Source organism: Agelaius tricolor, unplaced genomic scaffold (assembly GCF_023055355.1).
Source record: "Agelaius tricolor isolate 1412-34295 unplaced genomic scaffold, bAgeTri1.0.p SCAF_12, whole genome shotgun sequence".
Classification (NCBI taxonomy): Eukaryota; Metazoa; Chordata; class Aves; order Passeriformes; family Icteridae; genus Agelaius; species Agelaius tricolor.
The window spans coordinates 22026552-22047493 of NW_027269272.1; the positions used below are offsets into that span (position 1 = coordinate 22026552).

The following is a 20942-nucleotide window of genomic DNA, read 5'->3' on the forward strand; positions in this document are numbered from 1 at the left end:
TACATCCAGGAAATGAGGGGCTGCTCTCAGTGATGCCATAAACAGCAAAAAGAGAGCAGGTTTGTCTTGTAAATTATTCATTTGAAACTACCTTGCTCATTTCTTATTTATGCATCTGTCAAAACAGCCCTGCATGTAGACAGATAAATAAACCTATGTGATATTAGGCTGCAAATGGGTTGTCCTGAAGTGTACCAACCTTCCCAGTATGAGGGAAAACTGGTGGGGAAGAGCACTTGCAGTGCCAAGCCTGGTGGAAGCAGTGAGGGGGGCTCCTCTGCTCAGGCTGGGGCACCTGTCTGGGAGCAGGTCCCCAGGCTGCTTCAGCTGGGTTATGGTTTCTGGGTGCCCTCCTCAAGCTCCAAGGCAGGGATTTGCAGGCACATAGTAAAATTTTGACTCTCTCCTCCCTAATACCCACACTGGCCTGTTTTCCCTTGGTGCCCAGGTGACACAAGTGCCCTGAGCATCCCTGAAGTCCCACAGTGAATCTGAAAGTGACTCAGTCTCTCCTCCTGATGGAGGTTTCAGATTTGGCTGCTGTAGGGAGTGAGGACATGGGAGGACACCTGCAGCCTGGATCTGAACTCCCTCTCCTGGTTGCCTTTATCTGGAGCTCTCGGGGGTGCATCAGGGCATATCTGTGTGACTTCTCCTTTTCTGCAGGGACAGAAATATCAGCCTCTTGCCTGTCCAGTTTATTCATTTTGGAGCAGAGGGCTCAGGTGCTTGCATCTCCTCTTGCAGTGGTACAGTTCTGCACAGAAATAAGCAGATATCCTAAAATTTTTTACCAACTTTTTACCCAGAAAAACTAAAGCAATATTCTTGTTCTTAGTATTGAATCCTTTGGCTGGCCAGCAGCCAATCCCCTGTTATCTCCATTTGAGTACTGTGTAGGGATTTTATAGGCAGCAGTTACTGCCCCAAGGTAAAATCCAGCATCCCAGGACTGGTCTTGGCTGTGGGGTGATTGAGGAAAGCCTGGCTGTTGGATTTCTTGTTTCTGACCTTGTTTGCAAATCTGTCTTCAACTGTGGGCAGATCAGAGGAAGGGAAAACACAAAGGATCCTTGGGGATTGCAATGTTGCTGCAAGCCCAAACCATTGACCTGTCAGCAGCAGATTCCAGCCTCATTGTACCATCTGGTTTTGCTCTCCTCTGTGAGAGGAGAGGAGTAGGAAAGCATCTCTGGGAGGACAGAGCACTGACAAGGGCTTTCCCTTGGGCAGGGAGGATGAATGCAGTGTGTGTGGGAAACACTGTGGAGGTACAGGCTGGGAAGGAGGAAAAGGAGTCAGGCATGCTCTCCCAATCCTCTTTCATTTGAACTTGCAATAAGCAACGTGATTTTTGCAAGAGCACATTGATTTTTGCAAGAGTCAAATAGAGATCTGCCAAAGGCACTGCCAGATTTTTTTTTTCCACTATTCCATCTCCCAGTTTCCACTCCAGGGTTTGCAGTTATCTGCCAAAGCCAGCATTGCAAAAAATGTGATGTGGTGAGGCAACATCCCATTCCTGATGGAAATGCAATGAAAGTTTAATGCTCTGGCAGCCCTCACCTCTTTGAAGTCTGTGTGAGAGCCCTGCTTTGCTCAGGGTTTATGCACCAGCCCTCAGCAAACATCACATTTATTACCCTTGTATCAGTTAGAGAAGTTAAAGAGATGACAAGCTATTGAGAGGCTCAAGGGAGGGGAAGGGAGAGGCTGGAACATGGAGACTCCAGCTCTGCATGGGAGGGGCTCTGCTGGGCAGCATGTGGCCTTTTGTCCCCATGAAATAGGTTGGGTTTGAACCAGCTGCCTTTAAATACCTTGACAGGAAAGAGAGGTGTCCAGAAGTGTGAGCTGAAACATCAGTGATATGGGAAGGGCTGTGTAGCAAATTTCCAGGTGTGGATATGTGTGAGTGCCACAGCTTTGTCTCCATGGGATGTTGCCTTGGTGGCATTGTCCTGTCCCTGTGGCTGCAGACCTGTTACAACCAACTTCATTTTGAGAAGGTCCAAGATGAAACACCTTTTACTCATTCTGTCTCATTCAACATTTTCTGACACCTCTTCATCCCTTTGCAGGGGGATTTGAGGTTGTAGCTGATGGGAGCTTTTTGGGTGATGCCGTGCCAGCTTTTTGGAATGAGCCATGACACATTGCTCTGGGGTGAGGCAGAGGGATGGTGGCACTGTAATAGGGGCAGCCCGGGGTGTGGAGTGAGCTGGGGTGCCAGCTATGTGGAGGGGTGAGGAGGAATGTAGGGAAGGGCAGGTGGATGATGCACTGGGAAGTCATGGTGCTGCAAAGGAATGGTCCTGAGTGATGGTTCTGTTGTGTTAACTAGCAAAAAACAAAACAAACAACAAAACAAAACAAAAAAACCCCCAGATTTTGTGCACTAAAAAGCTACAGTCTGCCACTTTCTGAAGTGCAGTTCCAGATTGCTGTGCTGCTGAGAGTGGAAGTGCTGTGAGCTCCAGTCCAGGCTGCATATGGCATAATTAGCGTGCTTTCAACCCTGAAAAACTGTTTTTTTCTGTTCTTATTAATGCCAGTAACAGCTTATTAATGCCAGTGGTGGAATTTTGTTCAAGATCTCGATCTGCTGTGGTGCTCAGTGTTGTTTCAGCAGTGCTCAGCTTGGGATGAGTGGGAACTCTCAGCCTTGGCTTTGTAAACCAAATGAGTGATTAAACACCTTTGGGAATGATCAGCATGGCCTTGCAGAGGTTTGTGCAGGCAAAGTGCAGCTGTTTGGCACTGCTAAAGGCTGTGACAGCCCTTGTATTCAGGCTCAACTCAATCCAACATTTGTGACCCCAACACTCAGCTAGGGACACTGCAGAGTGCACCCTCCTGTTGGCCCAGAGAGCAGCCAAATATGAGAGTTGCAGGACCTGTTTTCTACTGGGAAAAACAGATGTGGGAGAAAGCTCCTGTCCAGGTGAAGGAAGTAGCTCAGGAGCCATCTGCTGTTTAACAGCCATGGCCCCAAGTGCCAGCACCAGAGATCCTCTGGAGATGAGAGGATTGGTTTGGTGGATTCCCAAGAGATCAGGATTTTGCTGGAACTGACACAGACATCTCACAGATCCCCAGCCCCTGGGTCTTGTGCTGTGTGGGACTGGCCCCGAGTTCCAGTATAATGATTATATTGAGATATTTTAAGGCTATTGTTTCAATGTTTTTGTCTTGACAATGTTTAAACAGAGAGGCTAATGATGAGTAACTATTCTCCCAAGCACGTACTCTGCCAACACTTAATTAAAAACTACATTTCCATCTAGGAAAGCGTCACTTGGGGTGTAGTGTGGCTGCCTCTTGACTCAAAGGGCAGGAGCAGGAGGTGCCACAGCATCTCTGGCTGGGGGGGATGAGATGCTGGCTGCTGTGGGGCTTGCTCAGCCTGGCCCAGAGCACAAACAAAGGTTATTTCTCATGTTGGTTGGGCTCTCTTGCACAAAAACTGCAGGGTGGAGGGGCAGGACATGCCCTGGCCATCCTGCAGGAATCTACTTTAAAAGTGGATTTCCAGTAAAAACTAAGAAATAAATGTGGGCAGCTGAACAAAAAAAATTAAAAGTTGTATCATCACAAATGGGATGGCTTGTGCAAGAATTTGGCAGAAGAAACAATTGACCTCAAGTGCTGAGGACAAAGGCATGGTCTGCGTTATCAGACTGACTGTATGATTCTGTACAACCTCCTTGGGGGAAAAACACTCTGCCCCAGCTGGAGGCCAGCTTTAGAGTGATGGGCAGATCCTGCTGGGGATGTGCATCCCTAAAGCTTGGGAATTGAGGTTGTTTTAAAAGCAGTTTATGTTAAGGCCTTAAGCAAGAGCAAGCATCTGGAGCTGCTCAGGTGGGAGAGGGCCCTAGTACAGCAATGGGACAGGGCTCTTATGTTTTTAATCAAAACATTGCTAAGCATTAATGATGTTTCTGCCTGCTCTCTCTCACAATTACAAATGCACTATAAATGTTGCACTTACCACCTCATTTAGTGACAGGCTGGCTGTGCCAGGGAAGAGCCTTGGCCCTGGGATAATCCAGGTGCCATGGTGCTGTCCTGGAGGGACAGAGCTGAAGGTGTCTCTCTCCTGCTTTCCAGGTGATCCGCTCTGCTGCTGACTGGTCTGCTGGCATTAAATACCACGAGGAGTCCATCCACAAGGCCTACATCAGCGTGATAGAGAACAGCAAGCACTACATCTACATAGAGGTCAGTGCCAAGAGGGCAGGCAGGAGGGTCCTGATGCTCTGGGCATGGCTTGCACCCATCAGGAGGGTGATTACTTCTTGAGGTTTGGCCCTCAGTTTTTATGCATTTAGACAGATCCATAACCTTCAGTGGTCTTCAGGCCAGACTGATGGCTGTGTATCCTGACAGCCATCTGACCACGAGGTGGGAAAAAGGAGACCTCTCCTTTATAAAGCTCTTTGGAAAATTGCCAGCAGCTTTCATGGCCTGTGCAATAGTCTCCCTGTCCCCTCTGTGGCTTTGCAGTGTTCCTTGTGCATGCCCAAACCTCCCACTCACAGGGCAGCTCTTCATCCACACAGCCTCCATCTGCAGCAATCTCTTGTGTCAGAGTGACACTCAGTGCTGGCTGAATGGAGATGCTTTTTCTCCTCTTTTTTTTTTTTCCTTAGGCTCTTGTTAGGTTGCTCTTTACATGAACTTTCTAAGGAGTGTGATTAATAAGGACTAATTCATTCCCTAAGCAAGCACAGACACACATATCATTTAATCATAATTTTAAAAAGCCTACAATCCAACGGCACACAAACCCAGCTATCTTTAGTTGCTCTTGGTCTGAAATAAAGCATGCAAATACTTTGGGTTGGTTGCTGGCAGTGTCTGACAGTAGCTTCTCTTGCTTTTCCTGCAGAACCAGTTTTTTATTAGCTGTGCTGATGACAAAGTTGTCTGGAACAAGATCGGTGATGCGATTGCTCAGAGGATTCTTAAAGCTCACAGGTAACCTGTTCTCAATGAGGCAGTGGAACTCTTCAGTGCATTTCCATGGTGTGGTGCAAAAAAATAACCCCTCAGTGGCCACAGCTGGACAGTAGCTGTGCCAACACAGAACTGATGGGTTGAGCATCTGCATTTGCATCAGTGAGACTCCTGAGTGGTTTCTTTGCATACAGAAAGTGATTTTCTGGACTTAGCCCAATGTAAATGTATTTTTAACTACAGAACTTGTTTAAAGACAAGTCCTTTGTGTTCTGGTTCAGTGACACCTTTGCTCCATTGCCAGTTTGCCTTGAGCTGGGTGGTCAGGCAGTTTCATGGGTGGGAAGTGTGAACTGGGATTTGTGGTTTATTTAAATCATCTAAAGAGGAGCTGCTTCAAACTGGGGAAGCAAACACATTTTGAGGATTTGACTGCAGGGTTCTGCTATTGTTTGAACAACTTTTTCTGGTACATGCTGGAGGGTGTTCACCACCTCCAGTCTTTGCAAGGGGACCGTTGTTTGTTCCTGGATGGATTGAATCCAGCCATGCTTTAGACACTCCTTCAGCACACCTAACCCTGTGCTAACATTAATGCCACAGGTAGTGCCTTGTCTTCACTTTGATCCTGGGCAGCCTTGCTTAGGGTTGCTCCCCTGGAGTCTCTTTGAGACATACATTTCATAGTATAAAACTGTACCCTGCTCCTGCTGGGCTGAAATACAGGAAACTTTCTAAACTTTTCCCTTTCATCTCTCATGGGCTTTTTTGCCACACGTGGTGATGTTTTCTTGCATGGATTGTTTTTTCCACATTGTAGTTGTCCAGAACTCTGCAGGGCCTGCTTTTCCACAAGTTCTCTCTCCAAGGTTGCAGGATTTTTTTTCTTTTTTGCACTTGAGCTTGGAAGTTCCCACTTGGATAAAGGCATCCAACCTGAGACAGCCACCAGAGTGCAGGACATGTCTGCAGGGCCCTAGGAGCTGCCCTGGGCCTGGCTATGTTCAGAGCACTGTGGAAAGAAGAGCACTATTGCAACAGGGAGAGCCTGGGTGTTATCTGCTGTGGTATTAACAATGGGGTGGAGTTGCCTGTGATCTGTGTGAGCTGCAGTGAGTAGCCCAAAAAAACTGAAATTAGCTAAGGATGAAAAGGTGGGATGGATTTTCTGAAAAAATGTGCAGCTTTGAGGCTCAGAGGCAGCTGTACAGAGCATCTTAGGGCACCTCTAGCCTAAAGGGGCTAGAGGAGAGCTGGAGAGGGACTTTGGAAAAGGGCATGGGTGACAGGACCAGGGAAATGGCTTTGAAGGCCAAGAAGATTAGATTGAGTATTGGGAAAAAATTCTTCCCTGTGAGGGTGGTGAGGGCCTGGCAGAGATTGCCCAGAGAAGCTGTGGCTGCCCCATCCCTGGAAGTACCCAAGGCCAGGTTGGACAGGGCTTGGAGCAGCCTGGGACAATGGAAGGTGTCCCTGCCATGACTTTGGAGCTGGAGGAGCTGTAAGGTCCCTTCCACCCAAACCATTCTGGGATCCTGTGATCTCTGTGCTGATTGATGTCTCCCTGGAGAGCCTCTCTGGGCTGCCTTTCCTGCCTTTGGGAACTGACCACCACAGGTCCTTTGCATCAGTGGCCTGCTGTTAGCAATGCTACTGAGGCAGCAGCCAGTTCTCCAGGGAATCTCTTAAGGTTTTCCCATTTTATAAAGTTTATGTAATCTGTCATTCTGTCCAGATACTAAAAGTCTATCACAAAAGGGAGTCACACAGGTTCTTAGTGACCCATTTCCAGATATGATGCTCACTTCTGCATTACTCCAGTTGTATGCCAGTACTGTGCTGGCTTAATGTTGGCAATTCCTAACTGAATATAAGGTTCAAATTCTACATTACCTAAGATTAAAAGTAAATTCAGCCTAAATGGTTTGTATCATAATGCTAATTTTCCAAACTGCCCCAGGAGAATAGCATTTAATTATTAATTAAGGTCTGTAGTGAGCTTGTATACTTCTCACTCTTCTAGACTAAATATTTTCTACTGATGTTATTAATAATGTTCTTTTCTTGGTTTCCTCTTTCTTTCATGGGTGGCTCTCTAAGCAGTTTAGTAAACATTGTCCTTATACAAACAAGCTGCTTTTTGGGGAATGCTTTTGTTGGTAGACCTTTCTCATGATACAAACAGACTTGGTTTCACAGTCTCTTGTGTTTGGGTAAGGCCTCATTAACTATTTCTGAGCTCTGCTGGTGAGCCAGAGCCACTCTGCAGTGCCCAGCACAGCTGGAAGGAAGCTCTGGTTGAAATGAGGCACACAGGTCCTCATTGTCTCCCTCCCAGTTCAGATGGGACCCCAGTGCCTCACAATTCCCACACCCCTAAATTCACAGGCATGGCTTGCCCGAGGAAGGAGTGCTGCTAGCAAAAACTGCAGACTGGCTCTTCCTCCAAGTGCTGCTGAAATGGTTTTGTGCTGATTAAACTGTGTTTGCCATCTAGTGGCAGCATCCTTCCATGGAACATCATCCTCTTCCTTCTCCTGCAGGGCACAGAGCAGGGAATGCCCAGCGCCCAGGAGCACCTGGAAAGTGCTCTCAGAGCAGGTGCACCTGGCATTTGTCAGCAGAGGAAACCCAAAGGGAGCTTTGAGAAAAGCCCCAAGCAGTCCCATAATTGTAGCTTTTGTTCTGAGTGGGGTCAGGATTAGGGTATGGATTAGTTTGGAGAACTCTGGAACTGAGATTTTTGGGTGCTGTGATGTATCAAGAATATATTTGCCTTCCCCCAGTGATCAATGTTCTGCTTGTGCCCTGAACTTTTTCCACCTTTTGTGGAAACCTTTGTCCCATTTGCACACTCTCTCTATCTTGGGTTTCTGACTTCTGAAACCAGGAGGCAGTGGGAGTGTTGGGTTAGGTTTTGGGTTTCTGTAAGCTTTGCTGTGCTCTGCCAGGCAGCTGTCCCCACCAGTCTGCACCAGAATCAGTGTGACTGGCATATCGGGGTGCTCAAACAAACTTCTATAGTGGCAGACACAACCTGAAAAATCCTTAGCCTGCCCCTGAATTTCAGTAAAAATGCGTTTCTTTTCCTTTTGCTTCTTTTGTTGTTAGCTGAGAGTAAATTATTCCCTGTGCTCCTGAAGGAGCTCTCAGAGCAGCACTGATGGCAGGTGATGATTCCCTGAAACTGGAACTGCACTTCACACTTTGCTCCCTCAAAGTAGAGGGAGCCTTGGATGGGAACCAACTCAGTCATCTCACGGGAAGTGAAAGCAAGGGTAGTTGAGCTGGTGTGAAGCTGTGCCTTGCCCAGGCTGACATTCCCCACACTCTCTGCTCCCCAGGGAGAACAGGCGGTTCCGAGTGTACGTGGTGATCCCGCTGCTGCCCGGCTTCGAAGGGGACATCTCGACAGGAGGGGGGAATGCCCTGCAGGCCATCATGCACTTCAACTACAGGTACCTCACCAGGCTGTCAGAGCCCCCTGCACACCTCCACTGCTGCAGGGGGTCCCCAAGCCCCACCTGCCATCAGTGGGACCAGCACGGACAGAGCTTTGGGCAACCCGGTCTTGGGGAAGGTGTCCCTGGCCATGGCAGGGGCATGGAGCTAGATGAGCTCTAAGGCTCAAGCAACCCAAGCCACTCTATGATTTGTTTTCTGTAGCCATGGTATTTTCTGAAAAATCCTTTCCTTAGGATTTTTCCTCCTGAGAAGCTGAGAGGCCTCAGGAACAAAATGTAAACAATGATTATCTGCTGCTGTGGAATGCAGCAGGTGGATCTGTGATTGGTCTCATGCAGTTGTTTCTAATTAATGGCCAATCACAGTCAGCTGGCTCAGACTCTCTGTCCAAGACACAAGCTTTTGTTATCATTCTTTCCTTTTCTATTCTTCTATTCTAGCTAACCTTCTGATTAAATTCTTTCTTCTATTCTTTTAGTATAGTTTTAATATAATATATATAATTAAATAATAAATCAGCCTTCTGAAACATAGTCAAGTCTTCATCTCTTCCCTCATCCTAAGATCCCTGCGAACACCATCACATTTTCCACTTTGCTGATGAATCAGACTTGCTGACCAAGATTTGTCTCCAAATCTACCTTTTCAACCAATACTTGGCCTGGCTCTGCCTGTTGGCCCCATGTAGGCAATGGCATCTTTCCCAGTGTGATTCCCCTGCTCCAGGATGGATGTTTTGGGGGGGCACTTGCAGCCCAGCAGGTCTCATAGGAAGGACTGAGATGCAGCAGGGTGAGAAATGTAGAAGGCAAAATGGCCCAAGATGGTTTTACTGGAAAGCTGCTCTGTTAGAGTATGGCCAGGGCACAGTCAGTGTGCAGAGACTGCTGCAGCCCTTAGAGTGAAATCCCCCTTGTCTGCTGGCCTGCAGGGGTCCTGCTGCACCTCCAGGAGGATGAGGGGCAGGGGACACAAGCAGATGGAAAGTAGAATGTCCCCTTCACCCTTCTGCCTGAGCTTCCTCCTGCAAGGGCAACCAGAGGAGATTGCCCATGGGTTGGTTGGTTCTCAGTGGAATTCCAGCTGTGGCTTTTCCAGCCCAGCCATAATCACACAAACTCCCTGACCTGGTGTTCTGCATGTTTTCTTAACGTGATTTCACACCCAGGCCTGGCACAGGGGGTGGCAGCCCTGCTTGTCACACATTTACAATCATTGCCACGTGCTCTAGAAGGCAGAAGTGCTCCCCAGCTCCTCTGTAGTTTGGAATAAGCTCCTTTTGGAACATGAGCAGTCCTTGAAGTAGTACCAGTCATTTGGGAAAAGAAGCACCCTGTTTCTCCTGCTGTTTGAGAGGCAGCTGTGTTTGTGATTTACCCCACCCAGTTCTGCTCCAGCACAAGCTGCTGTCTGGAGCCACGGGGGTGCTGATGGCTGCCTACCTTCTTTCCAGGACCATGTGCCGAGGGGAAAACTCCATCCTGGGCCAGCTGAAGGCAGAGGGTAAGAACCTTATTCCTCTCCTCTGTGTTGTTTACTTTGGATGCTGCTGTTTGATGGATGCATCTGTAACACGTAATGCAGCACGTGCTGCGGGCTGAGAGCGACCTCCTCCTTGCCCCTTCCCTCCTCCCACGGAGAGCTCTGCTGGGTCACACAGGCCATGGCCACTTGTCAGAATTCAGACCTGGCTGCAGCCCTGATCCAGAGGAGGGGAGCACCCCAGGGAGGAGCACAGCACAGTTGCAGCTGCTCAGGATTGTGTTATTTGGAAAATGTCCTGAGCGGGGTCACGCTTCTGGGAGCCGTGAGCGCTCAGCCTTCCCCGTGGATCCCACACAGGGTTTATTCCTGGCAGTTGTCAGATGTGGAGAGGAAGAACCTGCCTAAGCAGGAGGCTGTTTCCTTGCCATGAGGAATCCTGCTGGAATTTGCTCTGCTGGGAATTGGAGCACTGTGAAAACCCACATATCACAAACACTGGGACCGTGCATAATGCTCCATTTGTTCTAGGTCCTGGTGTAAATCTGAACTGCACACAAGTGCATTAGGACACATTTGCCTTACTGACCATGGAAAAAAAACACCTGCTTCCAGCCTTCTTTCTGCAGCATCTGCAGAAAAACAGTCTCATAGTCCACCTATTGTGCTGTGCCCAGGAGACTGGAGTAATTTCTCACTGAAGTGGGAGTCTCTGAGCAGGCAGCAGATCAGAGCAGCACAATAGGTTCACAAGCAAATTTTCAAGTCTATTTAAAAAAAAAAAAAAAACTCTTTCTGTTATCTGTTAATTTATAAGTTTTAAAAGTCAAAAGTGAACTATTATTCATAGGGGTCTTCATGTAAACAAGGTCTTTTTTTTTTTCTCTTCCACCTCCCTCATCCCATCAGTTTTCTTGTCTTTTAATTTTCAGTTGGAGATAAGTGGATAAACTACATATCCTTCTGTGGCCTTCGAACATATGCAGAGCTGGAAGGAAAACTGGTCACAGAGCTCATCTATGTGCACAGCAAACTGCTCATTGCTGATGACAACACAGTTATAATTGGTGAGCAGGGGCTCTCAGGAGAGGCTGGGGACACTGGGTTATACCTGGATCAATCCCTTCCCATCCCCATGCACAGTGCAGGCTGTAGGGCCATGGACTTTGCTCTGTTGTCATTTCTTTCCTGAGAAATATTTTGCTGTTTAAAAAAAAAAAAAAAAACAACCCCAAAATCCAAACTCATAAATTCATCAAGAGGGAAGAAAGGATTCAGAGGGCTGTCATTTCATTTGTTTTTCTAAAATCTTTTAAATCTGTGTGTAACCGTGAAGAGAATCCCAGTGCAGGGAATATTGTCCATCTGTCTTGTATCAAACTCTGCTCTAGCAGGAAGACTTGTGAGACTTGTCATCTGTTCCTGAAAGAACAGAATGCACTGTAAGATTTGGAAGGTTTGGACAACATGTGTCATGTATCAGCTCTATTCCCTAAGAATGGGACAATATGCTATAGGGAGTAATAGATATAATTTCATCCTCTTCTCTTACCGTATTTATTATGAGAACATGAAGCAAAGACAAGAGAGTTCAGGCTCAGAGCTCTGCACTGCAGCAGAATTTCAGCCTGTTTCTTTAAAGAAGCCCTTTTTGAGCTGTTACATCAGCAATAAAAGCTTTGCCAATGAATACCTTAATACCAGATTTTACAAGACTCAAAATACTCCCTCCCTTCAAAGCAGGGGTCTCAGATGCCCTGTGGTGAGGTTTGCTCCTCTGTCACCTTCTCAGATCCTGTCTCCAGTGCACAGAGTGGCTCTGAGGTGGTTTGATATCACAGCAGGAGCTTTGTTGTTCCAGCTGGGATGGTCTGGGGGGCCTGAGGCAGATCTTAGTTTTTATTTTCTGTACCTATAAGCTTGAGGGTAGATTTTTATACAGCCTGTGCATCTCTGCTGCCTGGTGAGAGGATGGGAAGTCATCCCTTTTCCACATGAGAGAGAGTGCATGGAAATTCAGTGCTCATGGAGCTTCTGGGCTGGAGGAGAGGGTGAAAGGACAGAGAGGCACTTAGCTGGATTTTCCTCTGGAGGTGTTGGCTCCCCTGGAGTCAATCCAGTTCCTGGGAAGGCTCAATGGCTAACTGCAGCCTGGGGGTCTCTTACAGCTGTGTCTGGAGATTTTTTTATCATTGTTTTGGTCGTTTCTGTGGGTTAATGACCTCATTATGCCTATCCTTCCCTGAATCTTGCTGTTCCCTTGGAGCAAACAGCTGCAAGCAAACAGTGTTCCCCCATGCCCTGCTTTCTGATATCTCTGTAGGACAGAGAAACCTGTTTGGGGGAACAAAGCCTCAGCTGGTCTTGAGCAGATCCCCTTGAATGGCACAGCAGCCTGGTCTAGTGGAAAGTTTCCCTGACCATGGCAGGGAGGTTAAAAGGTTAAAAGGAGAGGAGCTTGAAAATCTTTTCCAAGCCAAAGCATTCTGTGATTTACCCAGAGAGCTTATCCTGCCTCAGGTAGCTGGCTATGCAAACCAAATGCAGTTCAGACCTTTGAAAGCTGTGGCTCCTTCAGCAGAAGCATCTGGGAAGTTGCAGAAAGAACAAATTTTGAAAATGTTGGCCTGGGCTTGGCTGTGATTTAATTTTCTTCCATTGAAGCCTACAAAAATTAGGTGGGTTTTTTTCTCTTCCCCAGCTCCTCTCAGGGTCTGTGTTTCCATAAGGAAGTCCCCTGGCTGATGCCTGGGCTTACCTAGAAACAGAGGCCAGACAAAGTTAAAAAGATACAAGTGGATATATTTATTGAAGGGCCTTCAGGTACAGTAAGGGCAGACAAAGCCTCCCCAAGGGGCTACACCCAAAATGGACAGTGGTCATGAGTTTCTCAGACAGATACAAGTTTGGTCCATAGTATCTAATTATAGATTCAGGTAATGAAGTCATATACTCCAATTTGCTCCCCACCCCGATTCACTTTTGTTTGTACTTTTTGGGACCTGAGGCAGATGGTGTCCTTGGTTCTCAGCCTTAGAAGGATCTGACCAAAATGTGAAGGGAGCTCCACTCTATGTGGAGTTGAAAGTTACAGGATCTGAAAAACATAACAGCTAAAACCATCATGCATCAGGTTGGGGATTTAGCTGTCGGAGCCGAGGGTGTTCCCCGCGGGGCCGAGGGTGCGGGGGTCCCCGGGGTGGTGGTGGGTGGTGATGGAGGCTGTGCAGGAGCACCTGGAGCAGCAGTGAGACATTGCCTGTGCCTGCCCTGCCCAGGCTCTGCCAACATCAACGACCGCAGCATGCTGGGGAAGAGGGACAGCGAGATGGCCATCATCGTGCAGGACAGCGACACCGTGCCCTCGCTCATGGACGGCCACGAGTACCGCGCCGGCCGCTTCGCCCAGTCCCTGCGCCTGCGCTGCTTCAGGTGGGGCTGCGGGGACACACACGCGCTGAGCAGGGAGAGGGGACAGGGGAGGCCTTGCTCGGGCTTCACCTGCCCCCACAGCCTTTCAAACCAGTGGGTAACACTGCCTGCCCAAGCTCTGCTCGGCCTGGACTTAGCCCGGGGTTTTGCTGCTGTTTCCTCACAGTGCTTCTGTCCACAGCTTGCTGGCTTGATTTTAAAAATTATTTTTGCTCTGGGATTTCACTAGAAGCACTTATAAACAAGTGGTATTTCCCCTCCAGATCCCGTTTGCACACTCTCTCAATCTTGGGTGGCAGTGTCACTTTTTAAAGGAAGCTTCTTTGCTGGGAGCAGCCATCTGGCCCACAATACAGCCATTTTTAGTTTAAGGCCTTTTTCTTTTTTTTTTTTTTTTTTCTCCCACCCTGTTTCCCATCTGGACAGTTACTGCACAGAAGAAAAGGAGAAAATCAAGCAGCTTTAGAGCTGAGAGATTATCATAGGGCATGGGAGTGGGAGGGTGCTGGGAGCACACAGGGTTTGGCAAGTCCCAAGGAAACTCCTTGTCTCCTGGCATTTATCAAGAGGGGAGTGCCCAGTGTTTCAGCCTGTGTGAGCATCCATCCCTTTGTCTTCTCAGGGTTGTCCTTGGCGGCTCCGACCTCAATCCAGAACACCAGGATCCCGTCTGTGACAAATTCTTCAAGGAGGTGTGGATTGCCACGGCAGCTCGGAATGCCACCATCTTTGATAAAGTGAGGAGCACGGCAGCTTCCCCCTCCCTCCATCCCACACAGAGGCAGCAGATGGGAGCTGCAGCACAAGGAGGGCAAAGAGAGCAGATCCAGTTCCTGGGGCTGGACTTTCAGAGATGTTTTGAAGGGAGTGAGTAGTGTCAGATGCAAGAGCTGTGAACAGGAAACTGGAGCTGGTGCATTCTCAGTATGACAGCACCCATGAAGGCAGCAGATCAGATTTCTCCTTGTGTTTGCATCAGCTGTAGCCCCAGTGAATGGCCATGGTGTAGTTACTACTTGTAATTAGCCACAGTGTAACTGGAGTAGAAGCAAATTTTACTTCTGTCTTTTAATGAGCTTTTGCAGTGATCAGAAAAGGCGCTGGAGCTTCCCCTCTGCCTGCTGCAGCCTCATCCAGGGCAGGCCCTTACCTCTTCCCTCCCTGCTCTCTGGGCTGTTGATTCAGTCACTCCCATCCTGGGGAATTTGCACTGGATGCTTGGTTCTTTCTCAGGAGCTCTGCATTGCTGCATTTCCCCTACACTGACAGGTGACTTCTTCTTTCTGTTCTGATCAGGTGTTTCGATGCCTTCCCAGTGACCAGGTGAATAATTTAACCCAACTGCGTGATTTCATCAACAAGCCCAAATTAGCAACTGATGATCCTGTGAAAGCAGCAGAAGAATTGAAAAAGATTCGTGGGTTTTTAGTCCAATTCCCCTTTCGTTTTCTGGAGGAAGAGTACTTGCTTCCCTCAGTTGGAACAAAGGAGTCCATGGTACCCATGGAGGTCTGGACTTAAGAAGATGCAGACTGCTTTACCTTTTAAAGTCTTGTTCTCAGGAGAGAAGATAATGAAAAACACGAGATTTTGGAATGTGAAAGAAGACTAAAAGCTTCTCCACCAAGGTAATGAGCCCTTCAGAAGGATTTTGGTGGAGGAACTTGAAGCAAATCAACACTAGCAGACGAGGAGCAGAAAAACTTGGAAATGGTGGCAGATAGAAGTTTAACTTCTGGAGGAGTTACTTCTTGAGGCATGTTCTGAGCATCTAAAGGATGCAGGCTGCTTCCTAGGACAGGAACTGACTCCCAGTCGATGTTGTCACCACTGCCAGCTGTATCCTGTGGTTGTGATCGTGCTGTGGCTGCACAGGAGTCCTGGGCTGCCTGTGCTGCTTCTCAGGCTTTGGGTATCTGCACCTTGGCTCGCTGGAGTTCCCCATCTCACCCTTCCACATGCCATCAGAGCACACTGTGCAGCCCTGCCACTGCTGGGAAGTGCCATTTGCTGCTGCCTTGGGCTGTCCTGCAGCTTTCTGAGTGTGTTTCACTTCTTAAAGGGAAACAGACTAACAATCCTGTATCAGAATCAGCATTTCGGTCTCTTCACCCCTTTGGGGGAAAAAATCTTTTTCCTATTGCAGCTGGAGCAATCAGCAGCCCTCAGGCTTGGCAGAAGGCAGTCTCTGGAGCTGGAGGTGCTGAAGGTCACTGGAGCTTGCTGGCCTTTGCAGACACAGCACATCAGCTTGGTCCCACTGAGTGTGACTGTTTTCCTCAAGCCTGAGGTGTCCAGAGCTGGGGGAAGCCAAGGCACTGCATGTAACAGGACTGAGACTCAAAAGGCAGCATGATCTGAACCAAGCTCTGCACTCTGCTTGTGTGTTCATCTTGCAGCATATGGGGAGATTTTCATTTCCATCCCTTTCCTCTACTTAAAAGAAGGGAAAGGCCTGTAAGCTGACACCATGTTCAGAGCAAGCTGGTGTGTGGATTTGTAGATGGGGTGAATGCAAGGGGGAAGGGGAGCAGATGACAAAGGCTTGTCTCTGCTCTGCTTTGTTACTGATCCAGCCACAACCTGGAGTGCAGTCATGCAGGATGTGTCCTCCCAAGCAGAGATAAAACTCAGCATGCACATTCCTGTTTTACATTGCTATAAGAAGGTTTCCAAAGCTCTTCTGCACCTCCCTGTACAGAGCAGTTCAATCCAGCATCCTGGGAAGAACACTACAGTTCCTGGGTTAGGACCTCGTGTGGTGGGCACCAGCCTGGGTCTCAGCCCATGCTCCATCCTGCAGTGAGGCCATGTCTCCCAATTCCATGTCCAGCTCCAGCCTGAGGTGTTCCTGGCAGCCTGCAGTGCTGTGCCAGCCACTGGGATAATGGAGCATTAGGAAACACTTCAGGAGAGTTGGATCTGGAGGAATGGGAGGCTGAGCTCTCCTGCTGCCCCTGCATCGGGCATCCCTTCCCTTCCCAGGGTCATACTGTGCCCAACACTCCTTGGTCAAAAGGTCCAGTGAACTGGTATTTATTTTGTTTCACAGAAGAATTTCTATTTTTTCTTTTCTATGTCTTCCAGCAGTTTTTAACTGGAAAATAATCCCACTGGTCACCTACCTATCCCCAAAAGGTAGCTGGCATGACATTTGAGCTGATTGCCTTGTGTGTTCAGACCTGTAAATAGGCACCAGCTTATTCAGTCCCTGCTGCATCACCCAAATAGGGAACAAACCCCAGATGTTTTTCCAAATCTCAGCCCATTCCTACAGCTTCCACTGTTTTACACTTGTGTTTTGTAGATGCAGTTGCCTTCTATGCTCCTTTCTGGCATCTGTGGTCTGGTTCACCTTTGGGAAGTGCATGTGCAGCATTTTATGTGATTGAGTCCAGGGGGTTGATGGTTTTACCTGGCATGCTGTAAGCACAGAAATATCTTCCCTTGACATTTTTCCCTTAAAAAACCTGACCCGGGGTCACCCCCCACAGAGCCAAAGCAATGTGTGCCCTGACCATTTCCAATCAGAAAGATCAAAGGTGTCCTGTGATTTCACATCAGTGCAGGTTCAGAGCTTTGCTCTCCTGATGTTTTTAGCTGTGTTAGTTTGACTGAAGCTGCTGACTTTAAACAATTACAGCCTGCCAGAGAATCCTTGTCAGTCACACAGATCCATGTTCAGAGTCAGAAAGTGTTCAACCCCACCACCTGTGCACTGAACCTTGAAGTGCAACACTCCTGTCACCTTCTAAGTGCTCTTATTCTCCTCATCCTCATATTAGCAGAGGTTTTTATAATTGTTAAATTATCCTTACATTGTCTTTTTAAATGGTAGGTTGCTAATTGTTGGGGCTTTTAACTCCAGAGGTGTTAACTCTCCCTCTGCCAGGCTGCTTTGGGGAACAACCACTCAGGTTCTGCAATGCTCAGCCCCTGGGTGATAGCTGCTGGTCCCCAGTGACACAGCAGAGCCATGGAGGGAGATGTAATCAACTGATTTGGTATGAGAAGGTGCTAATTAAGGAGGTCTTTCATTATTGAGGTAGCAGACAGGCCTGATGTTGGCTCTCTGTCTGGGAGGAGGTTCCCCTCTGTGGAAACTGAGGCATTGTGCTGACCATCCCTGCCCTGTGTTGGTGCTAAATTCCTGATACCAGGAGTTTAGAAACATTCAAATGCAAGCAGGGTGTGCAGCCTCAGCACAGTGAGGAATTCCCAGCATCCCCAGGGGCTTGTGGGGCCATCAGGTTCCCTGTGGAAGCAGCACTGCTCACCCCAGACAGACAGACAGACAGCAGGACAGGACCACTCCAGTGAAGGCCCTGCTCATTCCCACCCCAGGCTGTGCTGTTTGGGGCTGCCCCCTTCCTGTCTGCTGCAGGTTTGTTTCTTATATTAAGAAGCCTGTGAAGTTGAACACCTGGAGAGAGTTGGTTTGTGCACCTGAACAATCACAGCTCCTTTGTCTGTCATACCAGCGTGGGCCTCAAACTGGAGAAGGTCACCCACGGTACCCAGGGCTGGAACAGGGGATGTGGATTCAAGCACTAGCAACCCCAGAAACATCAACTGTTTCTTGTGGCATTTATTTGTTACAACTATAGGAAAAGAGCAATTCTCCCAGGCTCAGACTTTATTTTGTAATTCAACCCGAGTAGAACACTTCTTTTCCCTTTAAATTATTCTTTAACAGGTATCATTTTGAGAACTCGTGCTCCTTTCCTTAAATTTTAGTAGTCTAATATTTTAAAATACGTGTTTTTTTGTATAGATATTGGACTGGATAAATGTTTCACTGTAAAGTTAATGCATGATCTAAAAAATGAGGGATAAAATGTCATTGTCTGCAAGAACTGTACTAAAAACAGTTTATAAGAGAACCACTCCAGTGCTCCATGAAGAGGCAAAGTGCTCAGATCAGTATCTGATCTCTTGGTCTAGTTTGTCCCCTGACTTGGTGAGCTGTGCTGCATTAAACCCCAAACACTCCATTTTCCTTTCTTTTGATCAAGTTTCACAACATGATTTTGCAATGCTGGTGCTGTCCCTGGGAGAACCTCAGTGCAGGTGTTGCCTGGCTGGGACTCTTCCATGAATAATTTCCAATGAATTTTTTCCTTCCAGAGGGAGCATCCCTGTACAATCAAGTGCAGATGTGCTGTTGTTATTTCAGTGTAAGGAGCCTTGAACTCTTGTAGCAGGGACACTCTGGGGGTTGTATCTGGTCACAGAGCTGCGTTTGTGGGGACACTCCCATACCAGCATGAGAGAACTGTAGGATAATGCCATTTCCCTCTCCTGCTGCATGTGGAGCCCCAGATCCATGCTGGGCTGGGCTGACCCCTCTCAGCAGCAGCAGAGCCTTTCATGGTGTGGTGGCCAAGGGGAAGAAAAGCAGAGCAGGACATGAGCAGAGGCTGGCATCCCTTGGGTGCCCCACGAGACAGGAACACAGTGTCAGAGCTCGTGGCACTCATGCTGCAAATGGCTTCAGCCAAGCAATGGCTGCTGCAGTGCTGAGGTCCTGCTGAAAGCAGGAGCTCTGCAGGATCCTGCTTTAATCCCAGAGTGGAACTTCATGGCAGTGAATCAGGGCCAGCCTGTGAATCTCAGTGTATCCAAGTGGAGCTGCCCCAGTAACCACACATTGACCACTGAATGCAATGATCCTCTTGGGGTGTCACTTTTTTTTTTCCTATTTTCCTTTCCTTGCCTGCTTTCTTGTTATATTTTCCAGTATTTGTGGTTATTCTATTTTTAACCTTCCAGTGTCTTCGTAAAATCTCCTCTATGTAAATAATTCCAACTTTCTCTAGTCCTGACTCTAGGGAAATGAGAAAGAGTCAAAAAGTCACCATTTGGGGAATGTTTTGTTGTGTTCTGGTTGTGTATTTTTTTTTTTTTTTTTGAAATTATCTCTCTAGCTAACCTAATCCACAAAAGGAGAGCTTCCACTTGGGGTATGAGCACAGGTCTCCCTGTGTCCCTCCCTTGACAGTGCTGCTGTGATACAGAACATCCCTTCTGTGAAGGCTGCTGGAATTGAGTTTTGTATCCTTGTTCCTGCTAACCATGGCTTTCCTTTCCATTCCATTTGTATCTGGTAAATGAATGTGCATTAATGGACTGAAAATACAACAGATCATCATGTCAGAACGTTTGGCTTTGGTGTCATTTCTCCTTGGTTTGGGGGTCTCATCCTGCCTGGGGTTCTGTCCTTGTTCTGTATCAGCAGCCAAGACGTGAGGGGGAAAGGCCCAGAATAGCAATAAAAAAGGCTACACTTGAGTCATTTGGGTTTTCCTGGGAGAGAGAAATTGCTGGGGTGAAACAGCATAGAAAGAAAATTGGACTTCTTAAATAGATTAAAAAGTCGTGTTTTAAAGGAGTTTTAATAATCCAAAAGCATTATGAAAGGCACAGACAAAAACGCTCTGTCTCCAAAATAAAATTAACTTGCCCCTGTCTATTTTAACTTCCAGTAAAGGAAATTCAGCAGAGAGAGAGGAAGAAGCAGCTGCCTGTTGTCCTCCAGGGGCAGAAGAGATTAATAAAGCATCAGTGGCATTTCCAAGCTCTCTTGCAAACTGCAAACATATTAACTTCTCCATTTCTTAGGTTTCATCTCCTTCCTCAGATGCCAGAGGGCTCTCTGCATCTTCAGAACTTCCAAATTCAATCTGTGTCCTCGACAGACACAATAAACCAAGACAGCAGAGCCAGAGGGTGAGGTAGGGCTTGGGAAGGGACATCAGGCACTGATGAGTGCCACTCCTGAGTGACACTGTCAGCTTCTGCTGCCACTCCAGCATCCCCCTGCTGATATGTGCCTGCTGAATCCCACTTTTGGGCTCCTGAAGAGGAGATAGCAGCAAGCAGGAGCCATGTGGGAGCTGACAGTCACTGCTGGGTGCACGGTGCTGGGTGGCAGCAGGGTCCCTGTGGGGTCACACAGGGCAGCCACAGCTGAGGCTGGCAGTGTCCTGCTGGCATTGCTTGCTTTCCCTGCCAGCAGCAGGAGAGCCCTGGGATCACAGCTGAGACTATCTTGGTGTGAAATTAATGTGAGACTGGTCCTGAACCTAGGGAGTTCAGGTACGGGTTTGTAGGAAGGATCCTTTCCCTCCTCTCCGTGGTTGTCCAGGTTTGGGGGGATAGAGTTCATTTCCCTCAGTAGCTGGTGGGATCTGTTTTGGATTCAAGTAGGGGCCCAACTCAAGGGCACTGTTGCTGCCTTTGTTGTTTTCCCTCTCCTACAGGACCTGCCTTCATTCCCATCCATCCCTGGAAGCAGAAGTGGATGGCAGCCCATGGCTCTGGCTGGCACTGACTGAGGGGGAGGCAGGAACGCGATGGCAAAGCTGCCCCTGCCCAGAATGTTCCTGTTTGCTGGCTGGAGGATTTGCACAGCCCCACTTGGATGGCTCCTTGCTGAGCAGCCCACACCTACCCTATACACAAAGTGCCCTTGCCAGAGTGTTTAACAACCTGTTCTTCCCAGGCTGGATTTCTCCAGCCATTTGTTGTGCCGAGGCTGTTCCTGCCTCCTCCCACAGGTCAGCTCCTCCATTGTGGATGTGTCCATAGGAATCCCATTC

General features: G+C 48.1%; 1 protein-coding gene across 2 annotated transcripts in view; it reads left to right on the top strand.

The window, feature by feature from the left end:
• Positions 1 to 19500, top strand: part of PLD1 (phospholipase D1) — a 62937-nt gene extending 43437 nt beyond the window's left edge. For both annotated transcript variants that reach the window (XM_071438068.1, XM_071438069.1), the window contains 8 exons: positions 4114 to 4224; positions 4895 to 4983; positions 8307 to 8420; positions 9881 to 9930; positions 10842 to 10976; positions 13188 to 13341; positions 13964 to 14078; positions 14638 to 19500. In XM_071438068.1, coding sequence (XP_071294169.1) covers positions 4114 to 4224; positions 4895 to 4983; positions 8307 to 8420; positions 9881 to 9930; positions 10842 to 10976; positions 13188 to 13341; positions 13964 to 14078; positions 14638 to 14862 — 993 coding nt within the window. In that variant the 3' untranslated portion in view covers positions 14863 to 19500. The remainder of the gene's footprint in view (positions 1 to 4113; positions 4225 to 4894; positions 4984 to 8306; positions 8421 to 9880; positions 9931 to 10841; positions 10977 to 13187; positions 13342 to 13963; positions 14079 to 14637) is intronic.
• Positions 19501 to 20942: the final 1442 nt, after the last annotated feature.